Source organism: Xiphophorus couchianus, chromosome 18, assembly GCF_001444195.1.
Source record: "Xiphophorus couchianus chromosome 18, X_couchianus-1.0, whole genome shotgun sequence".
Lineage (NCBI taxonomy): Eukaryota > Metazoa > Chordata > Actinopteri > Cyprinodontiformes > Poeciliidae > Xiphophorus > Xiphophorus couchianus.
Genome location: NC_040245.1, coordinates 20,952,347 through 20,970,038, shown reverse-complemented (window position 1 = coordinate 20,970,038; position 17,692 = coordinate 20,952,347). Strand labels below are relative to the sequence as shown.

The following is a 17,692-nucleotide window of genomic DNA, read 5'->3' as shown; positions in this document are numbered from 1 at the left end:
CTCTTTGTTGCTGCTGCTGGTGTGGCTAGCCTACCATCGGCAGGCCATCTGGCTTCTCCACTCTGCAGCTCCGTCGCAAGCCTGTTGCGGCTGCCTACGCCCGGGAGGCGACTTATCTCACCGTGACCAAGGAGGAACCGCTGCCAATTATGCTGATCAAGTCCCCCCCCAAAATAGCTGCAAACAATTACATTAGTCAACAGACAGAGGGGCAGTCAATCATATTAGGTGCAGAGCAGAAGCGGCCGGTCTCACCGCCCGGCGTAGGACAGAATACACAATGAGGTGCAATCCAATTCACACCTCCTTGCACAGGTGACACAGCTGTTGCAGTCAAATTTCACACTTAACCATGAAAAGTCTATTATCATCTGCTGAAAATAAACACCAGCCCTAAATAGAAAAGCTGCTCTGATCCCTTCTCTCACTGGGTGGAAATCAATAGGCCTGCCTATAACACTTGGATGAATGGATAACTTAGAAATAATAGTTTGATATGATGTATGCATTTGTGGTTTAAAGTCGTTATTGAGTTTCTTTGACAAATCATTATGGGAAAATGTCACTTTCAGCTTCGCTGTTACTGCAATGCTTCAGTAGTGTTTGCTTTGCAACATAATACATAATGTTATGTCACACTATGTAATACAGTAAGTGACGTGGATGGCTTGTGTTGATTGTGTACACTTGCAACAAGTAACCAGGTCCTTAATCAGAATCCTTAAAACTAACATTTAAAATATTATGGTTTGAAATAATCTTTTTTTAGTGATGTTTATTTTCATTTTTTGGTATTTTTATGTTTCAGCAGTTCTTGCATCAATGAAGGGCTAGAAAAGCTTTTCATTAGTGCACCTAACCACAACCACCCACCAGGCAGAAACGCAAAAGTAAAGCCTGTCCTGAAAAGAAAAGAAAAATAAATAAATGATAATTAATGTAAAGAGCAATCAGGAACTAATCATACTGATTAGAAAAACAGATTAATAATATATTTTTCATTATCACAAGAACAACAAAGGGTGTTTGAAAATCTCAAAGATTACCAAATCACAATTTTGCAGTCCAAAAAACTAAACAAATGCAAAACCAGAAAAACTAAACTGCTTAGGTCAATAAGCTGGACATGTGGATATGAGACACAGAAATGCAAAACTCCTGCCATACCCCAAGTTGTGGCACCCTGGGCAGAGAGCCCTACCAAAATCAGCACTGGAACTCAGAACCTCGATCCAGTCATTCCAATAAATTAATATGCTTAGATTTAAGCCGTTTCACTCTAGTTCTGGATCATGCGACCAGCATCTCCATCCCTGCTGAAGGAGAGTATTCCCACTATAGGGATGTTATGTTTAGGGTTATGCACAATGCTATTTTAATTTTATTTTTTTTTACGACACATAGTATTTTAAATGTAGGACAAAGAGTCCTACATTCAAACTCAGAGAACCTTCTTCCGCATGTTTGCTGTGTCTTCTAGTTATGTGGCTTGTTGGAAACTACAAATGCAACATGTTATGGCTCTTTAAACAAGGCATTGGCTGCTTTTCAAATCATTTCTCCATCCTGTTCAGTTCAGGTGGAGGACCAGATCTCAGGTATACTTGTGTTTATACTTGTAACATACTATTTTTTATGTTCAGATAATGGATTGGATTGTGGGGGCTGCACAGTGTTGCTTTCAGGTTCAAATCCCAACTAGGAATTTTCCTGCATAGAGTTAGCATGTTCTCCATGTGCATGCATGGATTCTTTCCGGGTACTCCGTCCTCTTCCCACTCATTGTGTTGCCCCATGATGGACTGCTGACCTGTCCAGGGTGTACCTCACCTGGTCTTAATGATGCTGTGTGTTCATTAATGTTTGAGGCTTTCACCAAGGGGGCATCTATTTACTACTTGTGTCATTTTGAGTGGTTTGGCGGTAAAACCAAAATGCAGATTGGAGTTGCAAATGAATATAAACAAACAGAAAACTTACAAAAAACAGGAGCAAGTTTGAGTTATGAGTGTAGGTTAGTTACGGGTCGTAACAGAAAGAACCAGTGAAGAACAAAGCAAGCCAGGGAAACTTTTATATAAAGAGGAGGGAGTGGAAATGACAAAAGAACCAGGACAAGCAACTACAGGCAAATAGATGTAGGTGGGGAAGGAGCTGATAGGGACAAATAAGGAAATGATCAACAGCTGGGGCGGAGCGCAGGCTGGTAGGCTGAGGTGAGGTGAAAAACAAACTGAAGCGAAGAGAATGGAAGGGAAAAGAATACCTGAATCGCACATAGAAATAAATACCAATCTAATGAACCATATCTAAACACAAACAATGAGAATACCTGAACAAGTACAAAAATGGCAAGATGTTGAAAAACAGTAAAGAAACAATCAAATCAGGTGATAACAAATTAGGGGTCATGAAGGCACACAGTAGTCCATAAATTTATCTGGGAATATTTGAGTGAAGGGGGTTGAATACAAAAGTCCCTCAAATTGTGATTATCTATATGCTGAATAGGATTTTTCCATTCTGACTGAATGTAAATCACACAGCAGCTTCATTGACTGCATTTTACTGTTTTTCCTAGTAAAGATATATATTTTTTAAATATGTCATGCTGTTGAGAGTTACAAAAAAGCCAACAAGCCCTAAAGTCCTAGTCATGTTACACACTTATACACATAAAACACAAAACTCATTGCCCTTTTAACATTTCTCTTCATTTGGTTATGTTTGCCAACATCTACGCTCTGAGCATATGGACCGGAGAGTCTCGAGTTAAACTATCAGAGGACATGAGGGGCGATGGAAAAAGCCTTTAGCTCTACCCAGTCAGCTTAGCTAGTGTGGTGGAGCCTGCTAATGCGATTGGCTGACCCTGCTAGATGTGGCTTCCAACAATGAAGACAGACTTCTCCCCTCAGGTAGCCTATCAGAAATCTGATCACGACTGCCTGGTCTTCATTGGAACATCAATCCATGGGTCTGTCCTAAATAATAGTGGGTGTTAGTGAAGCATGAAACTATGGCTGTCAGTGAATGTTAAATTCATCTTTCACCCCCCAACCGCATGCATAAGGCGAGTTGAAAGGTTTTGTGTTTAAGAGTTCATTACTTTGACCAGAGTTGACTCTCAAATGGGAAGTTTGTGTTTTTTTTTTCTTCTGGGGGGACACTTTCCGATTCCCATTATTTGTTCCACAGTCTGTTGGTACAGTTGCTAATCTCTAATCAACAAAAGCCAAACAGTGATTAATTTCTAACCTTTTGGGTTCTAGGTGTGGCTGGCATTGCACAGCGATATCTGGGCCATAATCTCAAGGATCCAAACTCTCTCCCAGTAGCATATTTTAAAAAGAAAAAGTCTTATGTAAAGGACAGTATTGAAGTTGACTTCATAATCACAACTAACGGTGTTTTTAAAATTGAGGTATAAACAAAGAGGAAGCTCACAGCATATTGAATAGAGGAAGAAATTAGAAAACAATCCTGACATGTAGCTGTGCTCTTATGAGTCTTACGCCATGAACAAAAATCCTAATGAATCACATTTGCTTCGCCACCATATGACAGTTGGAAGGAGACAAAAAGATGTGATGAGGTGTTGCGCTGTGTAAGAGGGTTGCTCACAATTTAGAGTATAGGACAAAAGATTTGCATTATATGCTCAGCAGGGGGCATATTGAATTTAGATTTGCTAGGAATACAGAAACCTGTGGGCCAAATGTCTCCATGAATGCCAAGAGGCCTTCAGGAAATGCTTATTTTTTGATGTACCTATGTGGTTTTTTTATTTTACGCCTGCAACACGACCTGATGTCTCCACATAATCAGGTTTTAAATGGACCTGAATAGTGGTGTGATATAAACCGGAGCAGCAAGCGGGAATAAAAGGAAAGGGTAACACAGAACATCTTTGTTTTCTCATTTTCTTTAAAGACACTCCCTTCATATAAAGCTGACAGTTTAAAGCTTTGCTGTCAAACAACAGGTTTCATGAATGATTCAGGGTGATGAAATGCACGGTGTCACTAAGCCGCTTCAAAAAGTGTTAAAAACCTGTTAGTCTTGTCTGAACATTATATCAACAAACTTAAATGTGTTTTTATTTGGCACTTTTTGTGATAGACAATTGTGAAAGTAGATTAGGAAAATTCGGCAATTCGGCCTTTATTCTGACAAACTTGACTTTAGAAGTCAACTAGTTAGCTAATACAGTTCCCTTAGTAATAAAGTATTCTCAGTACTGTCATGAAGCATCAATAATTGTTGATGCTTTACCTTTATTGATGCAACATGTGTCAATAATCCATTAATAATGCTTCAATATTTGCATCAATAATGCATTATTGATGCATCAATAGTTGATGCATCAATTATGGCAAATCATCAATAATTAATCATCATTATTGATGCTTTATGACCGAACCGTTCTTCAGGCTCCTCTAGGTTTCTCCCCTTCCTTTGTCATCATGATACTGTCTGGTTGTTATTGTTCTTAGGCTACACAATAAACACAATAATACAATAAGTGTATTTATACTGAGAAGACTTTATCACCAAGGGAACAGTATTTACTAATTAGTTGACTTCAGTCAAGTTTGTCAGAATAAAGGTACATCCATAGAAATACATGGAAAACATTTCTTATATTCACTACTTCCAAAATTGTCTATCACACAAAAAAATGCAAAATAAAAATACATTTAAGTTTATTGCATCAATAATGATGCAATAATGCATCAATAATGCAGAACTCACCATCCACCTACATTAACAGACAGGACATGTAGAGCATTACTGAGCGAAGCAGCCAAGAGGTAATTCTGTAATTGTTTAGCAATCCACTGAAATCTATATTTGAAAATTGGGAAAAGCTGTAGACAAAGCAACCACATGTACGCCATAAGTCTAGTCTTTATGAGACTGCCATTGATGAAAGAAAGCCATAAGACACTCTACTTGCAAGTTGCCACAAGCAATACAGAAGATGCAGAAAATGTGTAGCAGACCTGAAAATGAGAATGAGAGATTAAGCTAACTTTCCCCTTGACCTTGAACGCACCATCCCCATGCATTTCTTCAGTAGGGTCAAAGAAATCTGGTGAGAGTAGATGGGAAGATAGAGTGACCTAATACATGCAGAGCAGAAAAATACAAAAGACTTGAGATGCAAGTGAGATTAACCATCAATCATGGAAACAATCTTAAACGTGAGGATCTTGTGCTGTTTTTGTGTTTTGATATTTCATTCAAGTTCCATTATTATTGGGTTCCTTAGTTAATTTTGGTAAGATAGGTCTTATTTCTGTTTTTCCTTCTGTCCTTTGTTTAGTGATTCTACTTCAGTTCTTGTGTCTGTTCTAAGCTATTCTAGTTTAATGATGGTTCCTATTTTTAGTTTTGCTTTACTGTTGCATTCACATCCTAGTCACCTGTGTACTCTCCCTTGCCCCCTGTGCACTTTCTCCCTCTCTCTCCCCTCACACCTGCAATCTCCATGCAGGTGTGAGGTGTTAGCTAATCAGTCCAGGTCTTTTGTTATTCACCCTCACAGTGTTTAACCCCTTTTCACGCTTCTTGCTGGTTCCTCATGTTATAACATTGGCAATTCATGTACTAATTTTCCTGCTGTTTTTGTAAGTTTTCCTAGGATTTTTGCATAAAAACATTCCTCACCTATAAGCTGCCATTGTTTCTCTGCATTTGGGTCCTCCTTCATCAACCAACCTACAACATGGCAAAACACAACCAGACAATAGACTTTTCACATGTTTACCTCAAGGCTTTCTCTTGGCCCGACACATAAAATCTCAATTAAACACACTGAGTTTTGTGTGTCATTACATGTGTAAAAAATGGAAAGGTTGAACAAAGTTAATATTGTTGCAAAGCTGCATATGATAATGTGGTAAATGATATGCAATAAAAGCTCAAATGAGAGTCACTCATTGCAGTCTTTTTTCTTTAGGGCAACACACTTACTCTCTGCTTTCAGAAAAGCTTAATTTAATAATTTTTTTATTTGTTTTTCTTTTTTTTTTTTACCATAAAAGAATTTAGGCCTTGCGTAGTTGCACAGCAAGTTTCTTAAGAGAATAAACAAAAAATCATTAAGATTAAAAAACAACCAAACAGTTTGAGGCAGTAAATGTAAAAGTCCTTAAGGCACAAATGCTAACATTTTGTCTTTCTGTCTCAGATGCTTAAAGCAAATTGCCCAACTGTGCTTTTTAGAAATTAGACTTTACATTTATTGTGAAAAATTTTACACACTCTTAATAATAATTACCCAGAATCATTTCATTGTCAATATGCATAATTAAAAAGTAATCAATAATTGCTTCATTAAATGTTTTTTAAAAAATGATACAAACGATAAAACAGCTTCCTCTCCTTACCCAACCTTGTGTGATAGCAACAGAGTCACTTTGAATGCACACCAATTGGGGAAAGCTTTGATAGTTTCTCTAATCTGAAAGAAAACAGCTGTGCTTTGAGGTTATTGTTCAATTCGTGAAGAGAATACAGAAAGCTATCTGCGAAAAGACGTCCACAAACAAAGCTGTTATAGGATAATGGAAAACACAGGGTTCAGGAAGCTGGGAGAATAAAGTCCTGCTGAACAGTTTACACAGAAAGACAGATGTCACTCATATCCCAGTGTTATATGTAGGTTATGGTAGGAAAACAGATAAAGTCTCTAAGTTTGATTTGAAAACAAGCTGAGATCTTAGTAACATATACAGTATATTTTGAGACGAGCCTGAAATAAGGTTGGATTACTTTCAGCTGTCTGGGAACATTTCGCTATTTCCAATGGTCATCAACCCGATTTCAAAGACAGCACTGAGTCCTTCCACTGATTAAATAAATTTGGGATTAAATAAATGTCTTGTTAAACTACAATGAGATAGATAGACGGTTTATTAGGGTGTTAAGTCACTGTAAATATAGACTTCAATCACTATGTGCGTAGGTACAATTTCAGCCAGAATAATTGATACTCTGTTGTTAAATTAAAAATTTATGTTACCTTACCATCGAAGTGGAGCAATTGTAAGTTTAGATTGCATTGCTTAGATTACAGAGTTGTTCCGTAAGAAACCATGAATGTTGGAAAACTGGTTGACCAACATAACACAAACCAGCTCTGCACTTCAGCTCCGCCCACAAAGGGCAGAACTCTATGTGTATGCTGTGAATTTTCCTGTTTACCTGAATGAGTAACAAGTTCCCGCAAATCGGCTGGGTGAGATGGATCTGTAGGATAAAAGCTGTTTCAGTTTAGGACTGGACTCCAACGGTGGCCTGAGGATCCTTGTACTCATGGATTGCTGTGACACATCACCTGGACAATTCAGGGACTTCAAGAGGGATGACTTTGAGGCTGAATGGATTAAGGTGGCCGAAGGTAGATTTGGTCATGTGTACCAAGTCAAAGTCAAGCTCTGGCGGGAAAAATGTGCTCTGAAAACCTTTGATGAAACCTTGTCTGCCAACAACTTTTACAGGTATGAAATACATTAAACTCTCTGGAAGGTTTTTTATATTGAACAATTATTTTATTCAGGTGGAATGATCACACAATATGGACAACAAGGATTTTAAAAAAAGGAACTGGGTGCATACATTTGATTTCAATGACTTTGGTGTTCCACAATCCTCCAGCTTATGAAACACACACTGGTTTTGGAGTGGATGAATCTGGTAGATGTTAAACTTTTCCAAGTTTAACATCTCAGTTTGAGCTACGTCCCAGAGCTCAAACTGAGGCAAAGTACAGAGCAAATTGAATTAAATCAATGAATTAAATTAAAAAAGAAGTTTTGTTTCTTAAAGGGATGTGGACTTTTGGACCACACTCTATATATTTTAATATTCTTTATAAAGTCAAAACTACAAATATTTCCTCATTGTTTTCTTATTTCTATTATTTTACTTCACAGGAAAACAAAAGATGTATTGTCCAACATAGCCAAGCTAAAGTTTAAATACATTTTGTCCATCTACGGCGTGTGCAGCGACGCTACAGCTGTTGTCATGGAGTACATGAGTAATGGATCCCTAAACAATCTCCTAGCCAGTCACAACTTCATGTGGCAAAAGAAGTTCCAGATGATCCATGAGATTTCTATGGCCATGAATTTCCTTCACAGCACGAAACCTCCTCTGCTTCATCTTAACCTCAAGACTTCCAATATCCTACTGGACGATCATCTTCATGTCAAGGTCAGTGAAGCACCTTTCCAGATAATATTCATTAGCGATGTATGATGATGAGTTACTTCAACTCTTCTTGCCTAAGGTTTCAGATTTCGGTCTCGTCCACTGGGAGGATGGCATGTGCAAGGCGACGTTCATGGAGCGCCTGACAGCAAGAGGCAACATAAACTACATTCCTCCTGAGGTCTTCACCGAATGCTCCGATTCACCAGGAACTGCTTTTGATGTTTACAGGTGACCTGCTAGGGGCTGCCTTCAGTGTCCACAATCAGAATCTCTGCATTTTATTTTGTTTGATTCAGTGCACAATCCAAAATTCACACAGCATAACCTTCTTCTCTTCTGTATTCTGGATGTTTCTGATGTTTTCCAGCCAAAGCGACATTGAACATTTTGCTCCCATCTGACTCACTCTCTCTTGCCCCTTTTTTTCTCTCAATATTTTATTGGATGTCTGAAAGAAGAACAAGGAAAGTTCTCAGTGCCCTTTGTGTGAAAGAGCATAAGTCACAAAGTTTTCTGAATGCAATGTAAAATTATACATTTATTATTGAAAATCCTTTTCCTGCTTTGATCCACAGCTTTGGGATAGTAATTTGGGAGATACTGACACAGCAGAAACCCTACACAGGTAGGAATTAATTATTTGAAATGAATCACATCTCCACATCAAACAGATTTATTACTCTTACTTTAGCAAAGAGTCATGTAACATTTAACAAGGTCAAAACGTGTTTCTTAAACTAAAATTCTCTGAGGCTTCAAAAGATCTTACTGCTGTATTAGAAATAAAGTCAGTCCTATGCCATGTATTCATAGAAAGCCAGTTTTATTTATTACTTTGTCAACTAACACCAACACAAGACAATTTAAACACGATCTCTCCTTTTTGATGCTTTTACAGATAAGAATCTAAAAGTTGTGCTGTGCATTGTATTTAACCCCCTTACTATGACATTCCCAAAGCATCTAGTGACACTAACATTTTGGGCAAGAAGAGCACAACTTAAGAGAAGCAGACAACAGGCTTTTGTTTACTCTGGGGGAGCTGTAAAAATTTCACTTCTCCAGTGAGACAATAGCGGCTCTTCATGCACTCCAAAAACGATGCTGAGGATTAGAGAAAGTTACTGCACATTAACCTGAACAGGATTAGAGACTGTAGTAAAAGTTCACCTTTCAGCATGACAACAATTTAAACATACAGCTAGAGCTACAATCAGATATTTCAGATTAAAGTGAATCCTTGTGTTACAGTTCAAAACCTAAGTCCAATGTATAATCTGTGGCAGGAATTGAAAACGGAGGTTCAAATGTGCTCTCCGACCAATCTGACTAAGCTTAAGCTCCGTTGCAAAGAAGAATGTGCAAAACTGAGAGTCTTTAGATCTGCAAAAACAACAGAGACATACCCCAAAAGACTTGTACAGAGAGAGAAAAAACACTTCATTTTACTACATTTGGGTTTAGGTGTACAGGTCTAGGGGAAACTCATGCAAAATTAATATTCATATATCACATGCAGCAGAAGAAAAGTTATTGGTTAATGACAAACATGACAGAAATCAACACCATTTATAAAATTATAAGCTATGAAATTCAAGGACCTAAATAGTTTAATTACAGCACAAATAATATTCAAAGATAATAGACAAAAGTTGTACTAAGTTTCTTAAGTTAGTCCAATGAGGAAGTACACATTTAACTGCTGAAGATGAAAAGCTTTTGAACTTTTCCGCAGCCGTTTCATGTGTCTTGGTCCATTTAGTTTCAATTGATGTAAAATATTCTGAGAAGTACTTTTGTGTATAATAGATAAAGTGAATTGAACTGACAGACATATCTTGTCGTTGCAGGGTGCAGTGTGACCAAAGTGCTGCTGCAGGTATCAAAAGGGAAGAGGCCCTGCTTGGAGATGATTCCTGAGAAGAGGCCCGAGGAGTGTGACGAGTTGATCTGCATCATGCAACAGTGCTGGGACAAGAATCCCCAGATGAGGCCCCTATTCGCAGGTTCCAACATCAAATATAATTTTTAAAAAAATTTAAAAAATAGTTTTAGGATCTTGTGTTTTGCATGCATTTATCCAATTTATGCCAGTTAAGCTTCAACAAATAAGAAGGTGACACCTTTCTTGTGCTGGTCCTGCAAGTTTGTACATTTATCAAAACAGTATGTGCTTTCCCTTCGTCTCAATATGAAAACCGAGAGAAGAATAGGTTTTTTTGAGAATCCTCTCATGAGTGTGACTGAAAACTACACCGGTAAAATTAGATTTAATCATTCCCACAAGGTTTTTACAGGTACATGGGTGTATATGCAGGAATTGTTTTGGTGAATACAAATCAGTGTCATGTTTATTTATAAAAACCTCATCTGCCAATTTGTAATTATCCCCCATTTCACAGCTTGTATTACCACATCTGTGACTGAATTTAGTGCTAAGCCATGCATGAACATTCCATACCAAAGCAAATTTTAGACAATCCCACTGGGTTTTGGAGCTACAATTTAGTCAACACCTTTGTGCTGTCAACAGTAATTTTTTTTGTTCAACATGATGTTTGTCTTTAATATAGTCTTAGTGGTTTCCTGCTTTTTGTTTGAAGACACTGTGAGGAAAACAGAGACTCTGAACGAAGTCCTGAAGATCCCAGGAACAATAACTGGCCAAAGGAAAGGCAAAACTGAGGAGGAATCAAAGTATCCCTGGATGTTCTCGCCAGTACACAAAGTTAGTTTACTCTGATGCACTCACTGAGCTTTGCATCTAATGTATTCTTTTGTATTTTTCTCTGTTAGCGTTGCTTTGTGCTCACCTCAAACTTCTCAGTTGCTATTATTTACCTGTTCTGGGCTTTATTTGTGATTTCTCCTCTTTTCTCATTTCAGCTTTTTTTTTCCGTTTGTATGCCTGCTTGACCTATGGCTGTCAGTAATGTTTTCTGTCCTCTGATCACAGCTGTGAGAATCTAGTTGTATAACTTGTTTAATATAGAATTGGCCTATGAAGCTGCATGTTGTTTTAAATGCAGTGTAGGTTGTTAGAAAAATATAGCAAAATTTAATTTACAAAGTCACTGTATATTTAGACAGTGACTTTGTGTATACGTAAGCTCTAGAAACCACCCCTTGGTTTCTAGGTTATTCATTTATCCATATGCATTGTGTGTGAATAATTGAATGCCTTAAAAAGGTACAGGCTCTGTTAAGCTTTTTAAAACTATAACCACCCATTAGTTGGCTTTGTAATGAGCTAAACATAACCTCAAATTTACAATAATCTGTGGTATTTTTTTAAATTTGTCTTTCCCCCTTTAGGTCAGTTTACCTGAGATGTCTGAAACACTTTCAGGTAAGTCCTGGTGGATTCACATACACACCTGGGACACAACTGGATTTTGGCTGTTTACTAACTCTTCAAATGTGGTATTATACCTGCATTTCTCTGACCTGTAGAGTATTTTATTCAGAAAGTTAAAATGCTGGAGTTTTAGCTAGCAAAAGCATCCATATTCTGAAATGAAAAGGTATAGAATAGAATAGAAATATCATGCAGTGGGGAAATCTCTGTGCAACAGCAGCAACGTGGCAGGCAATAACAAAAAATAGTCACTCAAAGACAAAATATAACATATATAGAACAGAATAAAAAACTAAAAGTAATGCACAGTAAGGGTAAGATTTTTACATAATAAACCATGTAGTTATAATGTACTCCAGTCAAGAGGAACTGAGATGGCTAATTTAAAATATTGCAAAATGTGGCATCACAAGCTGCTTTTCTGGTCCTGCTGAAGAAAGCATGATGCTGCCACTGACACCTTTTTCCAAGGGGGTGGTTTCCAGAGCTAAAGGATAATTTTTATTTCCAGAAAGCCAAAAAGTTTATTTTAAGAGTATCAAGGTAAAGGAGGCTGGATATAAATGAATCCCACACTTTTCAGATTTATATAGGTCACTTAACATTGTCCATGTTACAAATTAGTTTAGTTACTCTGACATAGAAACACTTATGCATAAAGGTTTGAACTTAAAAATGAGCTAAACATTTGCTGTACTGTAAAAATATTGCTAGAGTCAAGAAAGTGACTGGAAGTATCGTCATCATTTGTTAGTAAAAGGTGTAAAATATTTCAGTAGTATTGATTAAAGGAGTTATTCTCTTTCACTTGTTTCTGTATGACTAAGTTAAACAAGTATATATGAACACACATGGTCTCAAAATCAAAATGCAAACATTTCACACCTTAATGTGACTGACCTTAAGCTCCCCTTTCATCAGAAAGACAAACCCTGTAGCACAAGGGTGTTAAACTCCAGTCCTCAAGGGCCGCAGTCCTGCAGTTTTTAGATGTGCCACAGGTACAAAATACTGGGATGAAATGGCTTAATGACCTCCTCCTTGTGTAGATCAGTTCTCCAGAGCCTTGTTAATGACCTAATTATTCTGTTCAGGTGTGGTGCAGCAGAGGCACATCTAAAAGTTGCAGGACTGCGGCCCTCGAGGACTGGAGTTTGAGATCCCTGCCGGTAGCACAAGGGTATTAAACTCCAGTCCTCAAAAGCCGGTGTCCTGCAACTTTTAGATGTGCCTCTGCTGCACCACACTTGAACAGAATAATTAGGTCATTAACAAGGCTCTGGAGAACTGATCTACACAAGGAGGAGGTCATTAAGCCATTTCATTCCAGTGTTTTGTAACTGTGGCACATCTAAAAACTGCAGGACAATGACCCTTGAGGACTGGAGTTTGAAACCTGTGCTGTAACATTTCAAAGCCTGCAGTTATGTAACAACAACAGAAAAGTTGTCTTTAATAAAAATAAATAAAAAAACCCTCACAATTTAATTTTACTATGGAGTGATCAGCATTTCTGTCCTTTGTTTTCCTTTTACAGATGACCAACACGGCGAGAACAGCATTCTCTCTATGCTGGCCAAAAAGGACTTTAGTAGTTTCAGGCAGTCTGTGAAAGGAGATGACGTGTACATGCAGTTTTCGGGCCAAAAGAGCCTCCTTCACTTCACGGTAGCCAGCGGTGATGCAGAAAGTGTCAAGCATGTCCTGAGTCTGGGTGCTGAAGTGAACTGTACAACTGCCAGAGGTTACACTCCCCTTATCATCGCTGTTTTGCAAAGGTCTGTATGAAAATCTGGGCACAAAGTGTTCTTTGAGTGGAGCAAGGCAGAGTTGTTGATGTTGGAGCTTGAATATATTAACATTTTGTGAAGAACACTGATGAACTTTTCATGTGATACACATTTTGTTCTCTTTGGAGCTCGGAGAGAAGAATAATGCCGCTCTTATTCAGATATGAGCAGTAGAAGAGATTCTTACTTAAACAAAATGACCAAAAGAAACAAAAAGGGAAATGTCGGACACAAACTGATTTTCACTTTTAAAAGATGTGAAAGGAGGGATTGTTGAGGTAGAAAATGATCATTCAACAGGGTGGGAGGTCCTGTACAGGGATACAAATACTTTTCTAAGTGCCAGTTTAAGAAGACAGAAATATACTGCTCAAAAAAATAAAGGGAACACTTTAAGTGTTAAACACCTGTTTAAGTGTTCCCTTTATTTTTTTGAGCAGTGTATGTAAAAAATCTCCTGTGAGTTAATGGTTTAGATAAACACAACCAGCTGGGTCAAGCATTCAGGAGATAAAACTCTGGCCAGCTTATCTGTTCGTGCTTTCACAAAGGCATGCTCACAGAGAAGATTCTCTCAGTGCATGCTGTGTAGAAAATTAAAATTGATAATGACGTGTGTCAGTGGAGGTCCTATTTAGAACACAGATCAATTATGGCACACTGTGGATCAAGTGCAATCTGTCAGAGATATAAGTGTATTTAGGGCAGGAAATGACTACCAAACTATTTTAATCTCATTTTAGTCACAATAAGGTATAAAACTAAGGCATGACTGTTAACGCATTGCATTTTCTGACCCGAACTGGTACTTTTTTGAGCATTTGTGCCCATACAAACAGGTACATGTATATGTGTACACATGTGATGTGTACATAATGTGATTCTTCTTAATATAATTTTGCAGATGAACCAACCAAGGCACTTCTTAAAGGAGGGATATTATGTAAAATAGACCTTTTTGAGCTTATATTTTTATGAAACACTAGCAGTTTCATATTATATTCAGTCCATTGTCGCTCCTGCAAAACATCAAAAACTTTGGGCCCTAAGGGCAGCGCATTGTGTGTGGGTGCATAATGCTGAAAAAGCTTAGAAAGAAAGGTTTGAGTCCTGTAATGATATAAAGATATCCATTGTAAAAAGTACCAGTAATTTTCAACATGCCATTTAAATTTATTTGTCAAAACTGCATACATTATTTTATTATCTCTGAAAGATGTTGGTCTCATTTTCTATTTCATCCAAAATAAAATTCTTGGATGACTGTATATCAATTTAGATTTTAACCTGCCAGGGATATGAATAATTTTAATCTTAACTGTAAATTATCCAGCTGCAAATTCTACATCCCTAATCCTGCTTATTTAATTTTTTGTTTTGTAGGAATTGTCTTTTTTTGTCCTACTGACTTTGTCATATTCTTTTTGAGAAGGGTGATATTAAGATAAATGTTGACCTTCAACACACGATTGGTTAAATACGAATGTGTGGCCTTGGTGTGGAAATTTTTTTCTGTTCTATTAAGAGTGATATTAAGCAGAAGAAAATTGTGTCAAATTATATCTTTTTTTCACAGGTTTTATGACATCACCTGTTTGCTGCTGGACCATGGAGCATCTACAATGCAAGGAGACAAAGACCAGTGGACGCCACTGCATTTTGCAGCACAGAATGGTGATGACAGAACCATCCGTCTCCTACTGGAAAAAGGAGCTGCGGCCGACGTGCGAGACAAAGCCGGTTGGATGCCTCTCCACCTGGCGTGCCAGAACGGCCATGAGACAGTTGTACGCCTGCTGCTTTCGCGGATGTCAGAGGACGCCATTATAAATCAGGTGGAGGAGGAAGGTAGAACACCGCTCCACATTGCATGCTCCTACGGGCATGTCAACATCGCCAAACTTCTCATTGGTCGTGGTGTGGATCTGAACGCTATGGACTACTCTTTCTCCACCGCTCTCCATCTGGCAGCCGAGCAAGGCCATAATCGTGTAGTCAGACTCTTGTTGACTAAGGAGGTCAAAACTGACATTTCAGACATCAAGAGATACACACCACTTCATCTGGCTGCTCTGAAGGGTCATGCAGGCATTTGCAGACAGTTGCTTTCCAACGGGGCCAACCCGAACTGCAAGACCGATCAAGAGTGGACTCCCATGCACCTGGCAGCCCTAAGAGGACATGAGGCTGTGGTGGTCCTTCTGGAGAATAAGGGCGGTTCAGTGAATGCAAAAGGCCAGAAAGGATGGACTCCACTGCACCTGGCCTGCAACCAGAGTGAATCGGAGGTAGTGGTGAAGCTTCTGGCAGCAAAAGCTGACCCAAACGTCAAAGAGGAAAGTGACGGATGGACACCCCTGCACCTCGCCTGTGCCAGTCTTGGCTTTCCATGTGTCCTCCACTTAATATCCCATCAGGCAGATGTCAATGCATTAAACTCAGGAAAGGCAACACCTTTACACTTGGCTTGCGAACATGGCTGCGTGCCCATTGTTAAAGGTCTGCTGCTAAATGGAGCAGACAAGACGCTGATGGACTCTTCTGGATCCACAGCTCTGAATGTAGCCCAGAGGTGTGAAAAATGGGAAATTGTGGAGCTACTGAAAAATGAATGTGAATTGTAAATTACAGCAAAAAAAGTTTTTTGAAAATTGACCACAGTGCAGTATTGTTGACCAGGTCATTGGGACTTTAGTGTGACATTTTATACCAGCATGTTGAAGGTTTTTGTTAAGTTTTGACATTTTTGTTCTGACAAGAATATTTTTTAAAAAGTGGATTAGAAGTGGACATTTAAAGACTTTTAACAATTTGTTTGTCCAACATCCAAGTACAAATATGTAAATATATATTGAGGCTGACTTAGATTTTGCTCAGGCAACTAAATAGGCCTGGTCTCATAATTGGCTTTTCACAAAGTACTCTGATTTTTCTTTTTAAGCGCATGATAAAACTAGTTGGCTATCCAGCAGATCATACTGTATGTATAACCAATAAACATGAGGCCACAATGAAGCCTGTGAACAACACCACATGCTGTGGGGGAGCGTTTTTTTGTGTGTTTATTTTGTTTGCTGAGCATCAGAAGGCGCCTCACCATGGTGTGGTGACCTGAGTGGTCAGCCATATCACAAACATCCAGCATTGATGTATTTCATATACAAATGTTGTTTTGGTTACATGAGAAACCTATTTTTATTACATTTGTCAAACAATCCTGTTACCTCGGTGCGAATGACGAGCTAAAAAAAACAGCACTGTCTAAAATGGTACTGTCACTATTCCCAAAGCACGTGTGTAAATTTAAGAGAATTGCTTTCAGACTTGTTAAATCTGACATCAACGGTACAGTGAAACATGACAGAGAGTTTAAATATGGGATTCCATCCATCCATCCATCCATTTTCTGTTCACCCTTGTCCCTAATGGGGTCGGGAGGGTTGCTGGTGCCTATCTCCAGCTACGTTCCAGGCGAGAGGCGGGGTACACCCCGGACAGGTCGCCAGTCTGTCGCAGGGCAACACAGAGACATACAGGACAAACAACCATTCACACACACACTCACACCTAGGGAGAATTTAGAGAAACCAATTGACCTGACAGTCATGTTTTTGGACTGTGGGAGGAAGCCGGAGTACCCGGAGAGAACCCACGCATGCACAGGGAGAACATGCAAACTCCATGCAGAAAGACCCCGGCCGGGAATCGAACCCAGGAGCTTCTTGCTGCAAGGCAACAGTGCTACCAACTGCGCCACTGTGCAGCCCATGGCCAGTCTGTCGCAGGGCAACACAGAGACAGACAGGACAAACAACCACACTCAAACATAGGGAGAATTTAGAGAAACCAATTTACCTGACAGCCATGTTTTTGGACTGTGGGAGGAAGCTGGAGTACCCGGAGAGAACCCACGCATGCTCAGGGAGAACATGCAAACTCCATGCTGAGAGACCCTGGGGCAGGAATCGAACCCAGGACCTCTTTTAGCTAAAAGCTAAAAGAGGCTTTTTTGTAGCCTCTTTGGCTTTTGTAGCCAAAAGAGGCTATAACAGCCTCTTTTGTAGCTAAATAATGTAAATTGTAGCAACATTTTTTAATTTGTATATGCTGCTGTCACTACATTTTGTCAAGACCGTCAAAAACTTTATACCTTGCACATGTACATAGCTAAGTAACTTCCATTTTACTGTCAGTCCTGCACTTTGTATTTTATATTTATATTTATATTCATATTTTATACTGTATTTTATTTTATTCTGGAGTAACCTCACAACATTGGAAGCTCAAAACACTGTCCTGAGCCGTATGCAACGAAATT

The 17,692-nt window shown here is 38.7% G+C and overlaps 1 protein-coding gene across 1 annotated transcript; it reads left to right on the top strand.

Annotated features, from left to right (window-relative positions):
* The first annotated feature begins 7,201 nt into the window (after positions 1–7,201).
* On the top strand, positions 7,202–16,406 carry ankk1 (ankyrin repeat and kinase domain containing 1). Its single transcript, XM_027999550.1, has 9 exons — positions 7,202–7,508; positions 7,944–8,226; positions 8,303–8,454; positions 8,802–8,851; positions 10,077–10,232; positions 10,830–10,954; positions 11,542–11,575; positions 13,122–13,362; positions 14,951–16,406. Exons 1-9 carry the CDS (start codon positions 7,324–7,326, stop codon positions 15,996–15,998), a joined length of 2,274 nt encoding a protein of 757 aa, XP_027855351.1. The 5' UTR covers positions 7,202–7,323; the 3' UTR covers positions 15,999–16,406.
* Positions 16,407–17,692: the final 1,286 nt, after the last annotated feature.

What these genes read in the sequence shown, in the direction of transcription:
- ankk1 (XM_027999550.1), top strand. Translation starts at nt 7,324, where the DNA reads ATGGATTGCTGTGACACATCACCTGGACAATTCAGGGACTTCAAGAGG. An exon ending in ACGATCATCTTCATGTCAAG is followed by an intron (nt 8,227 to 8,302) that starts GTCAGTGAAGCA and finishes TTCTTGCCTAAG; the next exon opens with GTTTCAGATTTCGGTCTCGT. An exon ending in ACTGCTTTTGATGTTTACAG is followed by an intron (nt 8,455 to 8,801) that starts GTGACCTGCTAG and finishes TTTGATCCACAG; the next exon opens with CTTTGGGATAGTAATTTGGG.